The 23,911-nt window shown below is 42.5% G+C and overlaps 1 protein-coding gene across 4 annotated transcripts in view; it reads right to left on the bottom strand.

The window, feature by feature from the left end:
• Positions 1 to 16,939, bottom strand: part of CREBRF (CREB3 regulatory factor) — a 35,879-nt gene extending 18,940 nt beyond the window's left edge. For 2 of the 4 annotated variants that reach the window (XM_073355793.1, XM_073355791.1), the window contains exons 1-4: positions 16,812 to 16,939; positions 5,818 to 6,007; positions 3,321 to 3,446; positions 1,272 to 2,337 (exon numbers count right to left, since the gene is read on the bottom strand). In XM_073355793.1, coding sequence (XP_073211894.1) covers positions 1,272 to 2,337; positions 3,321 to 3,446; positions 5,818 to 5,931 — 1,306 coding nt within the window. In that variant the 5' untranslated portion in view covers positions 5,932 to 6,007; positions 16,812 to 16,939. Of the gene's footprint in view, positions 1 to 1,271; positions 2,338 to 3,320; positions 3,447 to 5,817; positions 6,008 to 6,313; positions 6,388 to 16,811 lie in introns of all 4 variants that reach the window. The other 2 variants (XM_073355792.1, XM_073355795.1) reach the window with 2 other exon arrangements.
• Positions 16,940 to 23,911: the final 6,972 nt, after the last annotated feature.

The raw sequence follows: 23,911 nt of genomic DNA on the forward strand, positions 1-23,911 counted from the left end.
GGCCAAGTGGCTTTTTTATTTCTTAGTTACGCTATTGCTACGTGTAGGAGTAGTAGTATTTAATAGAAGGTGGAAGCGATTGCTGGTCAGAAAAAACTTTCAAAAGAGCAATTAATGCAATGCAACTAACTGAAATGCCAGCAATTAAAAAAAAATCCTTTTCAAGATTACATATTATTAAACATGGGAATCTGGTAATGTGGCATAATGGGTCAGGAGTTATACCATATGGCAATCAAGTCATACCACACAAAAACATAACAGAAGCCACTCAAACCTTCAGAAGAATAAGTTGAGAGGATTCCCTACAGAAGCAATGAGGGAAAGCTTAGAGGATGTTAATAAAGACTTGTAATGTACACACAGAAGTAATACAGAGCATATTGAATACCCAATATATTGTTTTATACAAGGTCTACTCATGACCTCCTTACAAACATGCTTGACTGAGACTGCCGATTTAAAGTGGAATTTTTTAACTGCCTTTTGAGTTTCTTCCCCAAAGTTACATATTGTCAAGAGTTTGTACAAGCTATTAATCACTATTCTATGCTAGAAAGCTGTGTAAAACGTGTATACCCACTAATAAAACTAAGCCCCTTAAGTATAGGCCTCTTTGCTTATATTTAATCATTACAGTAATAGTTACTGCCTTGTCACCTTCCAGATGAGGGTTAGTTCTCTGTTTTCTACTTGCAGATGAGAGAAGAGTTCTGTCTCCACAGTCCCATTGAATGCTTGGTCTTTGAGACTGCTAACAGGGGGCCAATTAGGGACAATTATAGGATTGATCTGTGAATTATGGACAATTGTCCAGTAGAATCTAGACAGACTATCAACTGATTTCACATGGGCTACTCAGGCAACTGTCAGGGGATAAAAATTCTCTGGATATACTAAAAGAACAATCTATTGCAGAGACGCAAGGCTCTGTGTATCCCACTATCAATTGATTGACTCAACACATCCCAGCCCAGGAAAGGGATGCAGTTGTGTCCAGTAAGCTGGGAGTCAAGAATTCTACATTCTCTTCCTGGTTTTATTACTGACTCTGTGGGACCCTGACCTTCTCTGTGAAATGGGAAGAATACCTATCTAATGGGTGCTGTGAGGTTTCATGTTTGCATTTGAAATCCTTGGATGGAAGGTCCTATGTAAGGGTAAAGTGTTACCATTTAGATCTATAAATCATTCCAAAGCATATTTCCCCCCAATACTTGCTTGGCAGAAAGAGTTGCCCTCCTCCTAATACACCACAAAATTTAACAAACCTGGTTCAGAGAAAGTATCACTGATGTCATCATCTTTGTCTTCCTCATAATCTTCTTCCTCATCATCATTTTCAGACAGTTCGTGCTCACTGCCAAACCCCTCATCATGGTCCTCATCTTCAATATCTTCCTCATCCTCCTCATCCTCTTCAGGGTCTCCTTTGGTTGGCTGCTCACACAAACTGTCTGTGACAAAGAGAGAATAATTGTGCTCTTCTTTCTTCTGTGAAGGATCTGAGACAGATGTGCTGGCAGAAAGGCTGCTCTCCCCCACAACTAGCCCTGGAGATTCCTGGGGTGGGCTGAGGAGCAGCTCCTGAGTCTCTTTGAAAGGCAAAATAGGAGTATTATGATTCTGAAGGGAATCTATCCCTTTCCTCTCTTGTCTCTTTGCTACAGCTCCACAATAGCATGTGTTCTCCTTTGCCGCATCTGCATGTGCCTGGCTCAACACTGGTTTGCTCTGTGGTAACGGACTGATCTTTACTTTTGCCTTTTTAACATAGTCTTTACATTCAACGTGGCTGTTCACCTTCTCATTATTGTACACATTGGTCTTCATGATTTGTGTGCTTGAAGTGGGCTTGCTTGCCTTTTGAACATAGTCTGACAAAGGTGCCTCAGCCTGAATGTTCTTTGAGGAACATACAGGGGCTGCTGCTCTACTTGTGATTTTTTTCCCAGGTAACAGAGAAGTTAAAGGGTTTTGTTTTACACTGAAGAGTGAATCCGAGTAATAAAGTGAATCTGACACAGGTTGAGAGTCCTCACTGTTAAGCTGGGCTAGAGTTGGAGTTTTACTTATCACCTCTTCATCTTGGTATGGGCTTGAGAAATCATCAAGGCCCAGGTAATCCACTTCTTTTGTTCCCCAGATGTCACAGCTGGTTAGTTTGGTGTACTTAGTTAAGTCTTCACAGTATGTGTCCCACTGCTCCCAGTTTGAGGTGAAAGCAGCTTCATTATCCAGGACATCTGCAAAAGACTCTAGATTTTCAATATCTTTGCAGTCCTCCATAGAAAGGAGGTTGTCTCTGGAGCTCTGCTGATAGTCCATTTCTCTGTCCTGTGCACAATAAGACAAGTTAACAAGGCACATTTTAGAAAAATACTCCCATCCAGCTCCCTGGTCTATAACAAACAAAGCCCCAAAACAAACAAAACCAAACCCCAAAACACTGAGTGCTGGTGAAGTGTACCAGCCTGATGGCACATGAGGCGTTTGTATCCCAAAACCAGACACAGCACAAGTGGCTCAGCATTGCGTTGAAGAATCTTTTTAGGGGAAAGGTCAGAGCATAGTTTCCATGCTCCATCAATTCTGGGCTTCTGTGCGGAGACTGCCAACAAGGGTACCGGACAATTGTGTTATGGTTTTTTGTATTGTGTGCACTCCTAGTCACTGGGAACTGGACTAAGACCAGCAATTCATTTCACATATAAAAGAGCCATCAGATGAAAACTACTTTAGTTCCCTGCTCACCTGGGTCAGATTTATACAAGTGACCAAGAAAAGAAGGGCTCCACGTACCAGCCACCACCAATGCCAGATATCCCAACCCTGAAGAACCTTGTTCTAGCCAGATCAATCAAATAATAAATATGAGCAATCTTTTTTCCTAGTCCATGCATGTCTGGTATAGGAAAAATTGGTTATTTCCAACATAAGCTTAGTTTACATTTTGTTCTGTTCATGTGTCTCTTCTTCAACTTGGGGGAATGTAATGTCTTTCCTAGACAAGACTATACTGCTTGGACTTATGTCGGCAAACAACATCCCAGCAGTGGCAGCGATACACCTATCTGCTCAATCTGAGGCTCCTGAACATAAGACATACCAAAGCCTCTGCTGATAGTTTTAACAGCTTCCTGTACGTGAAACATCCCAGTTGGTGGCCTGATGGTTGGGGACTAAGTCAGTAATAAGTAGTAGTGAATAATCAGACAGCAGACCTTCACTGAACAGCTCCCTACAGACCATCCCCTCATTTACATGGGAAAGGAAGATGCTATCCAAAAGGAAAAACAAAAGGGAAAAAACAAACTTACTAGTTCATACATGAAGTCTGGATCTGAACTATTTGCCAACAGATCTGTGCTCGTCAGCGTCTGTTCTGAAAATGTGTGGCACCGAAAGGCATCTCCAAAAGGAGGGTCCATTCCGCTCACGCTGGGCTACAACAAAATTGTTTGATTTTGTTAAATATATATATATGTATTACATTACATGCGCACTCCTACACCCCATATACCTCAACTTTGAACTTGTTCTATACTTGCATTTGGAAAACTTTAGATAAACATGTAAGCAAACAGCCAGTTAACAATACCCAGTGCTTTTACCCATGACACTCTAAAATTTGTATCCACCATGTAGCTGCTAGATCGGGGTCAGCAACCTTTCAGAAGTGGTGTGCCGAGTCTTCATTTGTTCACTCTAGTTTAAGGTTTCGTGTGCCAGAAATACATTTTAAAGTTTTTAGAAGGTCTCTCTAAGTGTATATTACATACCTGAACTATTGTTGTATGTAAAGTAAACAAGGTTTTTAAAATGTTTAAGAAGCTTCATTTAAAATTAAATTAAAATGCAGATCTTATCAGTTTAATGCAGTGGTTCTTAATCTGGGGTGCGAGATGCCCTTTCTGGGGGTGAGAGACATGTGAGATTTTTTTAGCAGGTAAATCATCGAAAACACAAAATAAGCACAGGCACATAAGTACAACTACTTTGTTTAATCAAACCTAGGTATTTATTAACATCATACATTTTTTAACGACTACTGTAATATACAAAGTTTGAGTTTTTAAGCTAATTGTAGTGTAATTTTTTATAAGGGGTGCGAGAACATGTTTTGAGAACTCCAGACCATCAGCAGGCTGGGTATAGTGTATTAAATGGGGCTGGGTATAGTGTATTAAATTGCTCCCCATAGGAACATACTACTTACCGCTGTCACAGCTGGGGCTCTGAACAGCATGGTAACAGGACAGGGAACGGGGTGGGGGGGGGGGGGAGAGGGAGTTGGATAGGCGTGGGAGTCCCGGGGGACCTGTCAGGGGTGTGGATAGGGATCGGGGCAGTCAGGGGGCGGGAAGTGGGAGGGGGCGGATAGGGGGCAGGCTGTTTGGGGAGGCACAGCCTTCCCTACACAGGTGTAGTGTATTAAAATTTCTCCCTGTAGGAATGTGCTACTTACAGTGTACTACTTACCGCTGCCAGTCCTGGCGCTCCGCAAGTAGCACATTCCTACAGGGAGAAAATTTAATACACTACGCCGGTGGACAGAAGCCCAGACCAGCGGCAGACTGAATGGCTCAGCCTGCCACCAGCCAGGGTCCCGGCCGCCGGCCCGGGATTCCGTTCACCCAGGCCGGCAGCGGACTGAGCGGGGGCAGCGGCCAGGACCCTGGCTGGCAGCAGCGTGCCCAGTAAAAATCGGCTCACATGCAGTCTTTGGCACGCGTGCTGCAGGTTGCCAACCCCTGTGCTAGATAGTTGCTCATTTATTCCTTTTTGTTGTTGACTTGAAATTCTCAGTTGTTTGGTGAGCTTAGTGATATTTTAATGCTTGTAGAAGTGACAGATTAATACTCTAGTCAATACTCTTGTGAATGGGTACTATCAACGTTTTTCATCCACTGCTTCATCAGTGGGCCTTAATCTTCCCTTGCAGCACCCTTACTATTCTAGTCCTGGAAGCTTTAAGTACATCTCAATTATTTCAATCCTGGGTAGAGACGGATGATTTTACCATTTGTGCAACTGGTTTGTAATGGAAGATCTACTGGGTGAATAGGTGGAACTTTGTGTAGAAACATTCTGCAGTTAGGTTAGGATTACTGGCCACAGAAATAATACTATGAAGCAATGGCAGTTGAGGCTAAAAATGAGTTACTGCTATAAGCCTGATTTTTGCTCTCCCCCTAAAATTCACAAAAGAAGTCACACTCGACTCAGACTGGTAGAAGTCAAAATTTCTTCTATAAAATTTGAAATTAACTGGACAAGAGGTTCCTGAATTAGGACACTAGCAGGTCATAATTTGTGGTGTTTGCCTGAAAACCCACCTTGCTAGTAGGTGGTGATCTTGCTGGAAGATGGTAAGTGTGTTCCATTGGCTCACTCTGCAGGTGGCTTATACGCTCATAGACAGAGGGGTAAGTGTGGCTCTCTAGAAAGAGTACCTAGGGTATGGGTTAAGCAGCCGTGAGTTAACAAATCTAAGAGCAGTCAAACTGGAGGAGAAGACTTGACCTTTTAGTTTTGTTTATCCACTGATGATTACTTTATTATTAAATAAAGCCAAACCCTACAAGGGGGACAGCTTTGACTCTACTCAGCATCTTAGCTTTAACTTAAAGCAGATTGGGAAAGGCAACTCACTTGTTATAATTTATACACTTCTTCTGAAGGTTCCTTGTTAGCTCAAAAGAATCTTGTAATTTAACTATAAATTTTAAAAATGCAGCAGTGTATGTGCGTGTAGGGAATACTTTACATAAGTAAATCAACTATCACACATACACACACACACACCAGGCTTACCTGAGGCATTTCCAAGCCCAGATCCCCCAAATCCAATTCCAAACTTCTTGTTTTCTTCACTTTTGGATTCCTTTCCAGCTTTACTTCAGTGTCAGTGGGTAGCATATAACTCATGCAATGAAAGGGATAGAGGTTTTCCCTGAAATAACTTCAGTTCACGCACATGGAGCTCTTCTCTCTTTGTAGACTTCTGTGTAAAATGAAGAGACCAAACACCAAAAGTTAACATTTATTACACTACAAGCTACGTGCCACAAAAAGGAGACAAACACAGGGGTTTTTTTCCTTCAGGAAAAAAAAAAAGTTAGTATCCCAACATGATCATTTCTGAGGGAGCAAAAAACAAAAATCCCCCGCAAAACTGAACAGACCTCATGCTGGAGCATGCCATAAGAATTAGTTCTTCTCTCCTCCCACACCCTAGTTTAAATGAAAAAGCATGGAACAAACAAGACTTGTGCAAACCTTGCTGCTAGTTTAGACTATTTTCCGTTACCTTTTGCTCACTGTGTTTGTATGTCCTCTATTTAGATGCGAGCTCTTCAGGGTAGAGACTGTCTTTTCACATGTCTGGAAAGCGCCCAGCACACTTTTAGGTCAATACAAACAACACTCTTCATACATTTAATATCACAAAGTCAATAAATTCTAGAATGAGACTCATGTAATCATCATATTTTCCAAAGTGGATATTGAGGGCATACCTGTTTTAGTGTTTTCCCCATCCTTTTCTAACAAGGTCAGCCCAGCCACCTCCAGCTACAATTTAATCAGTTTCTCATGCAGTAACATCTAGTGGCAGAAGGAAAGTGCAGCAGGTACACTCACTATTAAAAAGGGGAACTTTCCTATTGGAACTTAAAGTTTGAGCCAATTCCAATGTCTTCCACTGACTTCTGCCTGGGCCTGGGTTGATTTGATCCAATTTATTCAATAGTAATTTCATTGACTCAGTATCTTTTGTAGTCCCTTGGATAGTTCAAATGCATGTCCTAAATAAGGGCTCCTTTCCAACCAATCCTGCATTTGTAACAGCATGAGGAAGCAAGGCTATGAAAAAGCGAAGTATTTGGTGCAAACATGACAAAAAGCTCAAAAGATAAATGATCGTGAGCACAGGAGAAACCAATTTATACATCAGAACTAACTAGCCATATTCATTCCTGGTGTAATTCCACTGACAACTGTTACACCAGGGATGAATTTGGCCAAATATTTATTGGCCTTCCTTCCCACACCCCCAAATACATGAAAGTCTCTTTAAGGAATGATGCGCACTGCCTAGATAAATCAGACAGCAGCAGTGTTGTATGAGCATTAAACTGAAATCCCAACCATCAACCCTGAAACAACAGTGCAGAAATATCAGTAGAAACATATTTCCATTTCTTTGAATGTAATTGTTTTATTTTGCACACAATTCCCTTCTAAAAGGGAAGCCACTTGCTCAGATTATTTAAGTTTATTCTCATTTTTAAATGCAGAAATAGCACTAGAAATGTTCTCCTACCACAGAGTAAACATGCCAGGAAAAAAAAGAATCCCTTTATAGATGAACTAACACAGGAAGGTAAATTATTCCTTCCCACTGAGTTAGTCTAAATTTTGTATCGTGAGTTTAGTATTTTTAAAAAGTCATTTGCATCTTAAGGTAACTGAAAGAGAATGCAAACAAAGCCCCTGCCACAGCAAAATAAAGTGGTTTTTAAATCGCAGAGTCACAAACATAAACAAAAACAAATATAAAAAACCACAAAGTTTCAATAGCCCAAATTTTAACTAGGCAAGACAGGTTCTCATTAAGATAATGCAAATGCTTCCAATGAAGCCACCCCTTTTAGGGCCTACATGTCAAATAAAAACCGGCCAGTCCTTTCTGAAGTAAGATTTTCTTTCTAACCTCATATTTCCAACAATCCCTTTTTTACTTGTGTCAACTGATGTTTCAACTTTCTGTCAGACTGCCTCAGGGCACCAAGTGTGCAGCCCTTGTCTGTCTCAGTGCACTGAAAACTACATACAGAAGAGACATCTACAGAGCAGGCTTGCTCAATGCTGTGAAATTTCACATTAGGTCGCAAAATAGATTTGCTCATTAGTCTAATGCAGTACCAAAACTTTGCACTTTAACTTAAATTTTAAAAAAGTATGGAAACTCATTTTGGAGCCTGGCTCTTCATATTTGTAGCTGGCGACATGGGGGAGGGGAGACAGGGTTGAGGAAATGGATCTCATCTTTCAATACCAATCCGCATGTCACAGTCTCTCTGCAATTCTGTATGTTCAAAGGGATCAATTTTATCTTCCATAAACTTAATATGCCAGCATCTTAACGATTTTGGGCAACCAGAATATCTGAAATTGCAAGTCTATGGAGTGTCAAGACCAAATTCTGCCTTTTTACAATCCACACAACCCCACTGCCTTTGATACACAAGGTATAAAGTCAGGGCAGAATTTTGCCCAACCCCTATGGCAATGCGTTCAGTAATGATTTGACATGACACTTCCCAAAAGCTTCTCTGCTCCTGAATCTCCAGAGTCTGCAAGTGTTATAAAGGTTACTAAGGTGCATAACAAACTTTCATAAATTTAAGTATGGTAGTTGCTGGTCTCCAACATAAACTCATAGTGTCATATTCTCAAATGTCTTGTGCCCTTACTTGACTAGGCAGAATGTATTCAAATAATCATTCTTTTTCATAGTTCTTTTTAAGTTTTTTTCTTAGTCCAAAATCTCATCAGAATACTTCAATGACGGTACTTCAGTCATACTTAGATAAATGCTAATGTTCATACTCTATGGGTAACCTTTGGTATTTACTGGTAGTTTTGATGACAAGACAATTAAATGGAAAGAGACAGTGAGGGGCACACGCTAATGACCCAGTTAGAGATTCTTAGTCTACAGTGTTCTCCACATTTACTATAGAGCAGGACTGCCTTCTATTCTTTTCCATTCCTAAATTCCCTGGAATCATCAAAATCTTTATGATAAAAAAATATTCACACTTACTTTTTTCTGGGGTTGGTAGATCATAATTTAATACACCAATCAACAATGTCTATGGAAACATGGGTTTAAAATCTGAATTGGTTGGAAAGTAAAATGAGTTTGTGGATCTCAAAGAACCCATTTATCCACACAGAACTACTATACAGTTCATCCATTATAAACAGTCTGTGCTTAAGACCACACTAGAACAACCTAGCAGGGATGCTGCAGATCAGGATTCAGCCTACTGAATACAGATTTGAATTAATGGAAAGAACTGTAGTGGGGCTTACAACAGGAGCATAAATAATACTGAAGATCAGCACACTTGCAGAGTTGTATGGGAGCACTTGTCCTTTAAGCAAGTTCCATTAATTTCTTAAATAAACATTAAAGGATACTGGGCATTGGTAATGTAATACACCCTTTCACTTCTAAATCACTGGTGCCCCAGGTGGGTTGTGATCATAAAGTTATAACCAACCACTGTTCAGTGGAGTTTGTAAAATGAAATATTAATCTAAAATCAGTTCCTAGAAGATAAACACACTTTTCCAACTGATTATCTTGCTGGTGATCTTATAGAAATGCTAAATGAACCACAGAGACAACTTTCAAGCTGGACCCTCCAATGTCAGGGTTGTTATATTGATGTGGTAGTGCAGGGGAGCTCGCATTGCCACTTCCTGTGTTTTATTCTCCCAGGTTGTAAATCCATCACCTTTCACCAACATTAAATTCACTCAAAAGAAACCCCGAAGAGAAGTTTCCAAACAACTGCATGAGAATGTAGCTGAATGGCTTTACAATATACACAAAAAGAAAAAGGAGTACTTGTGGCACCTTAGAGACTAACACATTTATTTGACCATAAGCTTTCGTGAGCTACAGCTCCGCTCCGCTGTAGCTCACGAAAGCTTATGCTCAAATAAATGTGTTAGTCTCTAAGGTGCCACAAGTCCTCCTTTTCTTTTTGCGGATACAGACTAACACGGCTGTTACTCTGAAACTTTACAAGATACAGTGCACCTCAAACTGCAATATGAATTTTGTAGTTTAGTTATGAGCAACATTGCTATTTAATGTTTGTAATGTTAGATGCACATTTTGTACTGTTTAAAAGTAGTAAGTATAGCTATATCTTTTGTTAAGGATTTGCACAGTGCCTATTATCACAGCAGCTAAGCACTTAGTTACAGCGTTAAAGTGCATTACATAAACAATTACATTTTCACCATCATGAAAAGTGTTTCAGCTGCTATTAATATGTCAAAGTTCCATTTTTAATACCAGAAGAAAGGGAGGAGAAAACATGTTTGCATGACTTTCCATGTGTACTAATCAATATTTTATTGATATTAATATTTGTACATGATTTGGAAGATGAAGAAATATAGCTTGAAAGTTTCCCCAAACACCTGTTAGGCCTGAGGATGAAGTCTACTAACAGAAGTGACTAGCAGCAGCAGTACTAGCATTGGGGATCGGCCCTGCTTTGAGCAGGGGGTTGGACTAGATGACCTCCTGAGGTCCCTTCCAACCCTGATATTCTATGATAGGTGAAAAAAGCAGATTGGTTTTCAAGACCTGTACGTGGTACTATTAAAACCAGTGGTGGGCAACTTGCAGCCCATCATGGTAATCTGCTGCTGGGCTGCCAGTTTGTTTACATTTGCGTGGCTGCGGTTCGCCGTTCCCAGCCAATGGGAGCTGTGGGAAGCGGCAGCCAGCACGTCCCTGTGGCCTGCGCCACTTCCCACAGCTCCCATTGGACAGGAACGGCAAACCGCGGCCACTGGGAGCTGCAGACAGCTGTGCAAACGTAAGCAAAGTGTCCAGCAGCCTGCCAGTGGATTACCCTGATGGGCTGCGTGCGGCCCGTGGGCTGCCCACCACTGTATTAAACAGAACGCTTTGTCTGCAAGCAGGCATCCACTGGGCTTTAATAGCACAAAACAGTGATCCATACTATTAATAACTTTAAGAAACTACTACAGCAAACAAGAAGAGCATGGTACTAGATTATAAAGACTAAATTCGTAGTTTATTTGAACACATATCCTTATGCAAGAATTTCAGCCAAATAGGTCAAAGGTTACTTGGGCATTCTTCATTTCTGCATATAACATAAGCAGACTAACAGACGCCAGCAACTGATCACTGCATGTCCTATTTCAAAGAGACTTTAAAACAATACTGTTGCACTTAAGAGTCAAAAAAAAAAAAAAAAAAAAAAAAAAACCCTCCAACCACCTATCCCTTTTGTAATAAAATGTTAACTTTTCTGAGCATTTTGGGGTGGGCAAAGGGGCTGGTGTTTGAACGGACATATCGGACTAATTAATATTTTTAAATCATTGAGCCCCACCTGCCTCACTGTTTTGCCGCTGTAGGTGCCAATAGCAACATATTTCAAACAATCGCACCTTAAGCCTAAGGATCTCAAAAGGTAAGCATCATTATTCCTCTTCTAGAAGGACAGGGGATTTGAAGTACAGGGAAGTTAAGTGACTTGCTCCAGGTCATGGCAAGTCAGTGGAAGAACTGGGGATAGGACCCAGATATCTTGATTCATATTCTTGCTCTAACCACTACAGTACATTCATCTTTAAAACTCTAATACTACCAGCACCACTTTCCTCTGAACACCTACTGCATGGACATCTTATTCAAGAAAAACCTCACCAGACCAAGCGGAAAATTGCAGCAGGTTAAGTAGAATTACCGCATCTAGTGAAACAGTGAAGGGCTGTTTTGAATACAGATGAAAATACAAGTGCTAGAGCAGGGATCGGCAACCTTTGCCACTTGGCCCACCAGGGAAAGCCACTGGTGGACTGGGACAGTTTGTTTACCTGTAGTGTCCGCAGGTTCGGCCGATCGCAGCTCCCACTGGCCATGGTTCGCTGTGCCAGGCCAATGGGGGCTGCGGGAAGCGGCATGGGCTTAGGGATATGATGGCCGCCACTTCCCGCAGCCCCCATTGGCAGCTGTGATCGGCCGAACCTGCAGATGCTGCAGGTAAACAAACTGTCCCGGCCCGCCAGCAGCTTTCCCTGACAGGCCGTGTGCAAAGGTTGCCGATCCTTGTGCTAGGGGTTACACTATTTTCAGGCAAGTTATTAGCAGCTTTCAATTAATTCTTAACATCTTTTAACACTTTTTAGGAATCAATTTTAAATGTGAAAGGGATTAATTAGTATATGGATTTTATTCAAGTACTGTAAAACTAGAAAAGAGTTACTTTCACAAGAGATAATAATGAAACTGGTTTCTTCTGCTTATGTTGCATGGGAATTCACTGTTAGAAACAGAACAAAGAAGAGAGAAAACGAACACAAAACTAGGCAATTATATAACTGATCTTTTGGAAAGCGTGTCCTAGCATAAGCAATGCTACAGAGATGTAGAATATGAAGTCATCATCTCCACTCTTCTGCCAGTGCAGGGTACAGGGTGTAGAGCAGAGTCTTTGAGGAGAATGTGAGGGGCGCAAAGAAGGAAGAAATCCTTAATGCTCAGAAAACCCCTGGGTGAAGGGAAATGTAAACTTATTCTAAGCCCTTGTAATGTGGAATTATATTTATAGAAAACAAAAAAAAGTTTTGATATTAACTGCTGTCTCAACACAAAATGCTTCAAACTCACATATTTTATAGCCAAAAAGTGTGCAAGTGTAGTCAATTTATCCATTATCAAACAACTAATAAAAATATAATCCAATTGCCCATGCCATCCAAAAACCTGCAGGAAATGTAAATAAGCAAAAACAGAAGTGTTTATTTTTTCTTAAAATGAGTTATGGCACAGGCTACACTTTAAAGCCTAAGGCAATATATTCAAGTAATCATCCCCTAGCACCGATCTGTTTTTCCTATATATTGTAGATTTTCCTATATATTGGTTATTCTCTGTTACAGTAGAACCTCAGAGTTATGAACAGCTTGGGAATGGCGGTTGTTCCTAACTCTGAAAAGCTTGGAATTCTGAACAAAGAGTTATGGTTGTTCTTTCAAAAGTTTACACCTGAAAAACAACAATACAGCTTTGAAACTTTACCATGCAGAAGAAAAATGCTGTTTTTAACCATCTTAATTTAAATTAAACAAGCACAGAAACAGCTTCCTTACCATGTCAAATCTTTTTAAACTTTCACTTTATTTTTAGTAGTTTGTGTTTAACACAGTACTGTACAGTATTTGCTTTTTTGGTTTTGTCTCTGCGGCTTGATTGCGTATTTCTGGTTCCAAATGAGGTATCTGATTGACCGGTCAGTTCCTAACTCTGAGGTTCTACTGTACCTCAAATAAATAGCTGTCATAGGGTTTTACATGCTTGATCTTCAAGGAATCTCTCTGATGTGGATAAATAATTTTTTCATTGTACAATTGGGAAAACTGGGGTACAGGGTTAAGTGGTATGGTATATCAGAGATGGTCTCCTCTGACCACTAAATAATGCCTCTATCAAACACAGACAATCCTTTTTAAGTTAGCTAGTGTTTCTACAGCACTCGAAAAGTGCTGAGAATTATAATTAATTTCTCACTCCAGGAGCTATACCATCCAGCAATGAGTTTTACAGGCCATGTGATCATTATCCACTTTCCTTCAACATCAACCATATCAGGTTAGTTGGCAATCCGAAGTATATCAATCACCTAAAATATCTCAGACCTAGCAATTTCCACTCCTTATCTAGGATGCCCACAATGAACATGCACCAGATCCCCCAAAAAACTTCTGTATCTACATCTATTATTCTTACTCCAAAAAAAATGTACAAATGTTATAATTCAAAAAACCCACAAGAGTACTTCAGGTGTGCTCAGAAGCAAGCTGTCTGACATAAACAACCTGGATGTCAGCCCACCTTTTTATTACTTTATTTTGAATTCAAGTCTCTTACAGCTTGAAAGACCATGAGTCAAGTCTCATCATACTTACACTGGTTTTACACCAGTGTGACTTCAAGGAGTTACCCCTGATTTACACTGTGAACAAAACAGGCCTACTGTGCTTTCAATCCAGAAATTAATATTTCAGTGTGTACAGTTACAAACTTAAAATAAAGTATCTAGTCTATACTGGAGTTTGAAAAAACTGGAACATTTGTTTTAATTGGTTAGTTCAGCATGAAAGGTAGAAGAATTCTGGTCCTGAAATTAAAACACTAATTATTGGATCAGTTACTGAAAATAATCCTTAAAAAAAAAAAAAACAACCACCCAGTGTGCTTCACCTATGCACATGCCACAGCTGTATTAACAAACTGTCAAATCACAAGTATCAGGGGGTAGCCATGTTAGTCTGTATCCACAAAAACAACAAGGAGTCCGGTGGCACCTTCTCTTCATGTGTCAGTATATAATGCCTGCATCTGAAGAAGTGGTTTTTTTACCCACAAAAGTTTATGCTCAAATAAATCTGTTAGTCTTTAAGGTGTCACTGGACTCCTTGTTGTTTTTGTCAAATCACAGGGATGAGATTAGGGCATGCCTCATAACTCAAAGGGATGGAGAAGTTCAGTAGTTCACAAAAAAAAGTCCCTAATCATACAAAAAGCTCCCTGGCAAGCAGAAGCCAGCTGAAAACCCCACTGAAGTAGAGGAGGGTCCTTGTAGGGGCAGAAATCTACCTATTTGATGACCTGTTGATTTGAAAGAGGCTCTGTGCCAGTTTCCAGCAACACAAAGCTCCTTATAGGAATGATCTCATGGAATGTTAATATTTCCTTATTTATAAGAAAAGAATGGAAGGAAGGATGATCAGAAATCTCATGCTTGGATAAACACCTTAATTTGCTTTAAAAGGGAAGTAATTCAGATTAATATTGGATTAAACTCCACATTTCTAGAATAGTTAGTAAACAGTTTATGACATTTTCTGAATTTTAGATCAAACGTTCTTTGTAGAGCATCAATAATGTGTATGATTATGCCTCATTTACAAAAGCCAGAAGTGAAAAGACTCATGGGGAAGGTGGGAGGGTTTAAGCATGAAAAGAGAGAGAACATAACTTTAAAGAACCAAGTTACAGAGAATCTGTCTCCTTAACAATAAATGAAGATGTTTTACCCTCAGTTTCCTGATACAAACAAACAATATTAGTGATGAGAAGTCCTGCGAGTGACAGCAAGGAATTAGGTCCGCCCTGAGTCAGAGGGTAACTAGGGGGGTTGGTCTGGGTATATGTGGGTATGTATAGTCACAGCAGCAGAGGGGATGGTCCACTAGTTTTGTAAGCTACTTCCTATCCAGCATGTGCCTCCTGACACCCTCTTGGCTTCAGAGAGCAGGAGCTCAATCTTCCAGCCCAATCACCTAGGTCAGGCATCTCCCCTTTCTGCATCGTCCGGAGCCCTACCTGTGCCTCTCCCCGCCACCTCAAAGGGGAAGGGAGCTGCCCTCCCTAGCACACCCCTGGCTGAGCCCGCCTGCCTCCCGCACCTCTGACCCAGCCCCCACAGGCATGGTCTCCCCGCGACAAGCCCTTGTGCCTGGGCCTCGCCCCCTCCTCCTGACCCACTAACACACCTCCCAGCCAACATGGCCGCCCCACCAACCAGCACCGAACGCAGCCTAACCCATGACACAGCCCGCCCCACCCCCTTCCCAACCTGATTGGCCATCCGACCTCCCAAGCTCGCACCCATTGGCCCGAACCGCCGCCACTCATCCGCCCAGCGGCTCTTTCAAGCTAGTGTGAGGCAACATGTAAACAAATCACTTTCAGAGGCTCCTCAGCTAGGCAGTGCCGCCCCCCCACTCCCAAAGGAAAGGAAGTGGGGGGAGCTACTGCTCTTCAGAGGGAAGGGATAAGGGAACCTACTCTCACAAACTCCACCGTCCAGGCATGGGGGGAGCGGGCTTCCCTCACCCCCCCATTCCCCCCGCTGGGGTGCCCATAGGCACCTACTCTTCTCTCCTGGACTAGGAAGATGGGGCAGGAGGCTCGCAGGCAGCTAGGTTCGCCCCACAAATCCCCCTCCAGGAGAGGGGATAAGGACGGATCTCCATGGTAGCTTGTTTCCAGGCCTGTCACAAGCCTAAGACTCCTCCGGGAGCCCACACATTCCCCGCCCCACAACCCCAAACTAGTTACACAGAGTCACAGGGCTGAGCTAGGAGACTCCCTCATCCATTTCCCACCCAGCTGTCGCCTGTCTCCCCTATTTGCACTGATCCCTTATATACTGAGGGCTAAGCAAACCTTTCATCCATAGTACCAGAACCCACAGAGCCCCTGGAGAGAAGGTGCTTTAATCCCCATGATCGTTCAGTGCAGGCTCTGCTCCCCTTGCCACGGCACAGACGCCTGATAGATGTAGGTTGCAATGGAATCCGACAGACCACTGCTAACTCAGTGCACGCCCCTGCACATGCTGCTGCTTTCCTTTGCAGTCTCTTTCAACTCCTTCTGCTACTAACTTGCAGCCATTCATTTCAAAACATACCAAAGGCCCAAGAAGCGACAGCAGTACAATCACTGTGCCAACGGGTCGGAAACCTCAGAAGCAGAGAAACTCAGGCATCTGCTTAGCACGGGGCTGTTCCCATCATACTACCAACAACCGCCCCCTTGAAGGAGCACGGGAAAGTGTCTGCTGCCCTCCACGTCTCTATCCGCGTGGTACCTCCCCCATCCCATACGCCTCTCCAAAACCAGGAGAGGGAATCAGAGGCAGGCACACCCCTTTTTCACCCTGGGATTGTCCTGGCCTCAGTACCCCGGTCCTTCCTTGTGTGTATCAGCGACTCTCCTGATCTACTCTGGATGGAGTTCCTGTACCTCTCTACTGGGTTAAAGGAGCAATAAATGCAGCCCCCCCGCCCCGCCAAGGACTGCACCAGCCTCCACACCGCTGCCCCCAGCCCTTATCCTGCCAGGGGCTACTAGTGCAACAGTCTCCACAGCCTCCGCCCTGTCAGAGGCTGCTGCTACCGCCACCCCCACGACCCCTCCCTGCCCGAGGCTGCTGCAGCAGCCGCTCCCTCACCTGGCGTCCCCCCGACCCAGCGGGGCAAAGGTATGGCTCAGTAGGGGGCGCCGCCCATCCCGCTCCGGCCCGGACCCTCCATGCTGCTTTGGGGTTTGTTTTGTTTATGTCTCTTCCTGACGGGTTCCCGGAAATCGCGTGACTCGCCCCCCTCACGTGAGAAGGGGGGGGTCTGAGAGCAGGCCAATCACAGAGAACAATGCACAGGGCCTATCAGCAGCTGCAGCGCAGGCGGTCCTCTGTCATGTGACAGGGGCGGGCCGCGGAGGGGCCCAGTGGGTGTCGGGGGTATTGGCTCCCAGGCGTTTGCAACGAGCCCTGCAGTTCGTGTCAGGAGTGGCCGAACTTATTGGCCCTCAGACTCCGAGCTGCACATAACCATCTTCAGCGCTTCAAGAGCTGGAGCGTGCCTGCTAGGCCGGGGGGTTTCAGCCTTGCAGGGAGGCGGGTCTCGGGGCTCCAGCCCCATCGGAGGCATCTGCTGGGGCTCAGGACTCCAGTCCTGTGGGGTGCGCCTGCCAGGGCTGGGGGCTTCAGCCTTGCTCCTGCTGAAGCCCCCAGCCCTGGCAGGCGCACCCCACAGCGCTGAATCCCTCAGACCCCCATCCATGCAGGGTGGGAGCCCCTACCTCCACCACCCCACCACAGGGCAGAAGCGTAGGCCCGGTCAGTGAGGAATCAGGGGCTCCGCAAGCCCCACTTTAACTGTAAAAGAGCTGAATCCGGCGTATGGGCCGCAGTTTGGCCACCCCGATATATATGCCATATAGGGTAGCAGGTGGTCCCAAGGGAGTTTCCCCACACAAGGAGCAGTGGGGTCTCCTAGGGAGTCAGCAGAGGGGCATCACCCCATACGCAGGGCTACGGGACTCCAGGGAGTTACTGGTGGTGATTATTTTTATGTAGTTTAAAACCTTAAACCCAAGAATCATGTTTCTGAAGCTCTGCTGAACTTTTGTCCCCTCTTTATCCCTGTTCCTGTATGGCAGTGGTCCCCAATCTTTTGGGGGTTATGCACCCCCTTATCCGGTGTGCCCCCCCCGACCCAGAGCTCCGGGAAGGGGCAGGAGATGCAGACAGGACTAAGGGCAGAGGTTGGGGCCACAGCTGGGGGTGGGGCTGGGAGCAGGAGTGGAGCCAGGGCCAGGCTGCAGTGAAGGCTGGCAGCCAAGCCCCTGGCCAGGTGGGGCTCTGCTCCCAGCCTTGCTCCCAGGTGGGGACACAATGGAACTGGGGGTGGGGGGAGACCTGCTGGGTGTTGCTCCCTGCCCCCCTGGGGGCTTGCCTAGGTCCCACCGGATGTTCCTCCACCCCCCTTGGGGACCTCTGCTGTATGGTATAAACCCTCAATAAAAAATAGTTGAGAGTTTGAGCCACATTTGATACCTAAATCACTCCTGCAGCTGCTGCAGCCTGTAATCAAAGGCTCTGAAGCTAGTGTGCATTGTAGTGATACGTGAGTTTATTTTTTCATTTATTTTTTTCCTGGCCTCCACCCTGTTAAATCCAGATGGGCATTAAACAAATGAACAAACAAGCAAAACCCAGTCTTCATAAGCTTTTCATCCATTTATATCTCTCTGACTTGGAGAATGAATGGGTTTTGGCTTAAAATAGTTTGGTCTCAAAGTAAATTGTAAATAAAAAGACACCTACTCAGCTGTGGAGAAAATTACACATTTTATCCACTCATATCCAATTTCTGCTCCTCAGTGCTGGCTGCTCAAACTCATTATTTCCTATTGGCTAGATGCAAGTGGATGCCTAAGTGGATGTACTGATGAATTTCATTCTATTGCCTATAAGTCTAGGTCTGTTAAATAAACTAGACAGAAAAAAGTGAAAAGATCATTGTCAGCTTCAAAAAGCCTTCCCTGTGTTACTAATTACTCAGATTAAAACCAATATATTTGGAAAACTTTATTTACTTTCTGCTGTTTAGACTGCTCAGTTTACTTTTGTACTTACTTCACACAGGCCAACACAATTATTAGTATTTATTTGACGCTATCCAAGAATATGGTACTTGCCTCACAGTACAAACATGAAGACATGGACACTGTCTTGAAGATCTTAAAATCTATTACCCCAGTCCTACAGTGTGCCAGGCATGAACACAGCAGTCTACCTACACACTACTACATGTTGGCTCAGGACCTAATGTCAAATGGAGGGGTAACAAAACAGTAATGAGAATAAGGGAGGATGGACAGAGCTAACATCAATAAAATAATGTTATCAGCAAAAGCTTATGCACAGCATGATAGAACAAACAATTATTGTTTAAGAATAAATAAATGTCTTTCCCTCATCACAGGTCAAAGAGGAAAGGTTAGTCAGTTGGCAGACCAGTTCTGAAGGGCATTCCATGCATAAAAGACAGTGTGGGTAAAGAGTACTTGTGGCACCTTAGAGACTAACCAATTTATTAGAGCATAAGCTTTCGTGAGCTACAGCTCACTTCCTCAGATGCATATCGTGGAAACTGCACGTGATAAAGCCTGCTGCAGTTTCCACGATATGCATCTGAGGAAGTGAGCTGTAGCTCACGAAAGCTTATGCTCTAATAAATTGGTTAGTCTCTAAGGTGCCACAAGTACTCCTTTTCTTAGTGTGGGTAAAGAAGCGCAAAGAGAAGTAGACAATAGGACAAAAGTAATCTGTAGTGATGGTGACCACATGCACGCCTCTATTCACACTCTACACATTACTGTAATAATTTTTGTACAAAATATGCTTCAGTATTGTTTGAAAACTAATAGCTTGCTGGTTAATAATATCATGGTGGAATATATGTACCAATATGTTAGTTTGTGAACAGAAGGTGAAATCATGACTGAAGTGTGTTTACCAGACAAGTCTGGAGAGTGGGTAAACCTGTTTCTCAAAGACAAAGGACAAGTTGAAACCTCTAGCCAGGTGTCACCAAAGCTGATAAGTAATCACCTACCAAGTGGCCATTCTTGAGCAAGGACGCAGGGCAACAGATCTGCAGATTAGCAAACAGCAGCATGGAGACGTTTTCATCACCAGTCTCTTTGGCTATTGTCTACAGTACACACCTTTTAATGACACAATTGTGCTGCTACAGCCGCGCTGCTAAAAGGCACAGAGTGTAGTTGCTGTTTGTCGGTAGGAGAGAGCGCTCCCACCAACAGAAATACTTCCACCCCCAAAGAGTGGCAGGAGAGCTCTCCTGCCAACAAAGCGCTGTTCACACCACGGCTTTTTGTCGGCAAAACTTTTGGTGTTCGGAAGTGGTTTATTTTTGGGGTTTTTTTTCAAAGGTTCTGTCGTTCAGGTTCCACTGTAGACAAAGCCTTAGTCTCCATCCTCACAGTGGAAATGAACTTTATCTAGGGGTAACCCTTAGGAAAATGCAATTTCAAAGGGTGACTGAATTATAAAAGCAAGGAGCAAAAACACCCCAAGTTCTCTTTCCCTACGCATCTCTCTCTTTTCCATGTAAGATCACAAAAGAAACAGCCTATGGACTTTTGGAGCAGATTGTGACCTGAAAGTTGGTCAGCCCTATTGCTGGGAGCTTGTGGTAAGAATTTTACTTTGAACCAAGTCTAGTTTAAGTTTAGAAAGCATTTTAGCTTTATTTCTCTGGTAACCATTTCTACCTTTAATGCCTTATACTTGTACTCACTTAAAAATCTCTTTATAATTAAACAAACTTGTTTTATTCTTTAATTAAAACTAATCCAGCATTGTCTTTAAACTGAACTGTGTAGGTAATTCCAATTATGGTAGCAAATTGTTGTATATTGATAACCTTAGAGGGGTAATGGACCTAATATTGTCCAGGAGAGGGCTGGATGGTGCAGAACACACATTTTGGGGGGGAAATCCAGGACTGGGAGTGTGTTGGGTTCACCCAGCTAGCAGTAGCCAAGGCTACGGAAAGCCAGAGTGTAGCTTTGTTTTGAGCCCTGTGAAAGCTGGTGTTTCCTAACAGGCAACTGGGGTCAGAATTGCTAGACCAGGCTTATGGCTATCCACAGACACTCAGGGTGTAACATGCATCCTATTTGGCTGTTTGTGAGGAGCCCCAGCAGCAAAGCACTGGGAGACACCCCAGGTTGCAGAGGAAGGCTGATAGCCTGTCACTGGTCTGGATTGCACAGCACAGTGTGAGGAAAGAAGCGAAGAGAGAAGCAGACAAATAGGACAAAATAGTCATCTGTAGAGATGGTTGCAGAAAGAGAGAAAGCCATATTCTGTAGGAATATTCAGTTCTGTCAAAATTGAAATACTTCACAAAAATTGATTTAGTTTTAATGGAATTTCATTTCAGAAGAAAACTCGAAAAAATTCCAACGTCAAAATGTCCTGTTTTGACATTTTCAGAAGACTTTTTTTTGTTTTGAAATGACTTTTCATTGTGCATTTTTAAATTTTGTATCTTATATCGCACATAATTTTAAAAAGACAAAATTGAAAAATGTTTTAATTGATCCAAAACAATTATTAAAAAATTTCCTTTATGAAGGATTTTGGAATTTTGGGGTTTCATTTCAATTTGGAATGAAGTCAAATTTCAAAATCCATTAGGACATGGAATTTCATCCTCTGCACAGCTCTATTAGTCTGCTTATAGTTGGTTTCATTTTTGGGTTTTCATCTACCCACACTATAGTGCCACATTGTATGGGTTGCAAATAGTTCAGAAAAAAATCTAAATCCAAACAGTTTGAACTGCTGTTTACATTTTTAAAAAATTCATTTTTATTAATTTCAAATATTATTGTAAAAATAACTGTTAGCAAGACAAGATCAACAGAAACAACAGCATCAAAATAAAAAAATCAGGTTTGTTCAGAGAGAAAACAGTACTTGGAAATCTTGAAGAGACACCAAATTTAAAAACAACTTGAAAATAATCAGCAAGGTTAGCCGGTCTAGTTTTATACTTAACGTTGTATTAAATGGCAGGAAAAAAACAATGGTGTTAAGAGGCAGTTTTGTAAATCTTTTACATAATTTACATTTTGGGCTTCAAGCTACCTGTCAATGTACAAAGTATGAGATAAAAAGAATAAAGTTCATGGAATGGGTTTCACCTGTGATGACTTTGAAGCAGAGAAGTATCTCCAGAGTCCAGTTGAGTGAGCCTCAGAAATTCAGCTGAAGAAAATACATACCAGATTGAGGAATTTCCCTCTATTTTATGCATCAGCACAGTGAGCTAACACTTCCTCTCTGAGACAGCTGTCAGATAGTTAATGTGAAGAACTTTGGAGGTACCTGCTTTTTTTTTTTAAATGAGTATTATGCGGACCTCTCTTTGATTACTATCATGCTGTCTGCTAAATGGGTGCAATGAGTTAACACAGTCCTGGATGGCTTTTTGCATGTCTGCAGGAAGCCAAAGTCAATAGCTTTAGACAGCCCGAAGTATTAGTGCTTAGCAACCACCACAGGTGTCAAGCTTTTAACATTGTCTCTATCCAAGTTGGGCACAGCACCCCTCTACCTCATGGCAAAGTGGGGAGAGGAGTCTATGGATACAAGAAAATGGAGTTGCCTGGTTTTAAAATGGTGACAGGTTTCAGAGTGGTAGCTGTGTTAGTCTGTATCAGCAAAAAGAACGAGGAGTACTTGTGGCACCTTAGAGACTAACAAATCTGAGCATAAGCTTTTGTGGGCTAAAACCCACTTCATGGGATGCACACGTTGGAAAATTCTGGTTTTTTGCTGGTTTTAAAACGAGATTCTCCCTGAAACTAAGAAGAGGCTTAATAAAAATTTGCATGGAGTTAACCAACTTGTATACTCCTCTTTTGGGGAATAAATTAATAGGAATATTATTTACCTACACAAAAGTCTGCTTTGTGACTATTGCCATGGATTCCCACTTCACCAATCCACCACTTTCCTCATTCTGATACCTCCAAGTAGTTAATTTTGTAAAAGCGCTGAATTATATCCTGTTCCCCAGCATGGCTCATCATTTGTTGCTCAGGCTATAATACATTCATGCTAACACCTGTCTGTGTTTTTTGTAACACAAAGTGGTGAATATCTTCATAACAGACTGTATCTGGGGCTTGTGTATAATAGAGATGCCCCTCCAGCTCTGTATAGATGTGGTTAACTGCACTGGTCACAAAATCCTGGACATGTTTTAAATAGGAAGGAGGGTAAGTGTGTCAAACTCATGTAGGCATGAACTGGGATTTTGATTATACCCTGCATAGAAGAGGTTTGTTCCCCATTTCCTGCACCTCAGTGGTTTCCAATCTCTCCTCATGGAGGCCCAGCTGATATATATGGCTTTCACCAGTTGTCTTTTTTCACATTTGACCTAGAATTAGCATGATCTCTGTTTAGAATTAGAACACCTTTGAGGACTACGTGGAAGCATCAGCTAGTACAAAATGTAGTCCTTGTGCTTTCTGCTGTGTACTGGGTCAATCCAAAGGGTTTGATACCATCAATACCACAAAAGTCCTGGATCAGGTTAGCCAAGTAACAGTATCTCCACTTATGCCTCACTGAAACTGGCCATCTTATCTCCAAGATCAAATTCCCGGCATCAGGTAATAGGGCTTTCTGTGAGGGATTCTCGGCTCTGGAACTCATTTATACTGAAGGGTCTTTCAGAGAATGTCTATTTCTAAGGCACATGCATATATCTATCTATATCTAGTGGTTTTTTTTTCCTGATTGCAGTGTTTAGCATTAGGTAGGGTTGGTTGCTGTAGCATAACTTAAGGCAGTTTATTATTCTAACAGTGATTTTCTTGATGGGGCTTTAGCCCAAAGCACCAAGCTCTATTTTGTCATAGGCCTTTACTATATATATCATGGAAAATATACATACTGAAGTTGAACAGCTTGAAACACTACAAGAAAGAATTGAGAGAGAAAGCAACCAAGTAATTTCCCTCAGTATAGACCACCAGCTGGAGAGTTGGAGTCAGCTGGATAAGAACGCTTACATTCAGATGGTGTAGTGAAATAACAGGCAATGTTAGATACAGGCATATTGAAAGCTCTGAAAGTTTCTAAAGTTGAACTCTTTGACTAACTAAGCAAAATTAACATTACAGAAATCTACCCAAAACCAAAATAACTATACAACCATTAGA

Source organism: Lepidochelys kempii, chromosome 8, assembly GCF_965140265.1.
Source record: "Lepidochelys kempii isolate rLepKem1 chromosome 8, rLepKem1.hap2, whole genome shotgun sequence".
NCBI classification, from domain to species: domain Eukaryota; kingdom Metazoa; phylum Chordata; order Testudines; family Cheloniidae; genus Lepidochelys; species Lepidochelys kempii.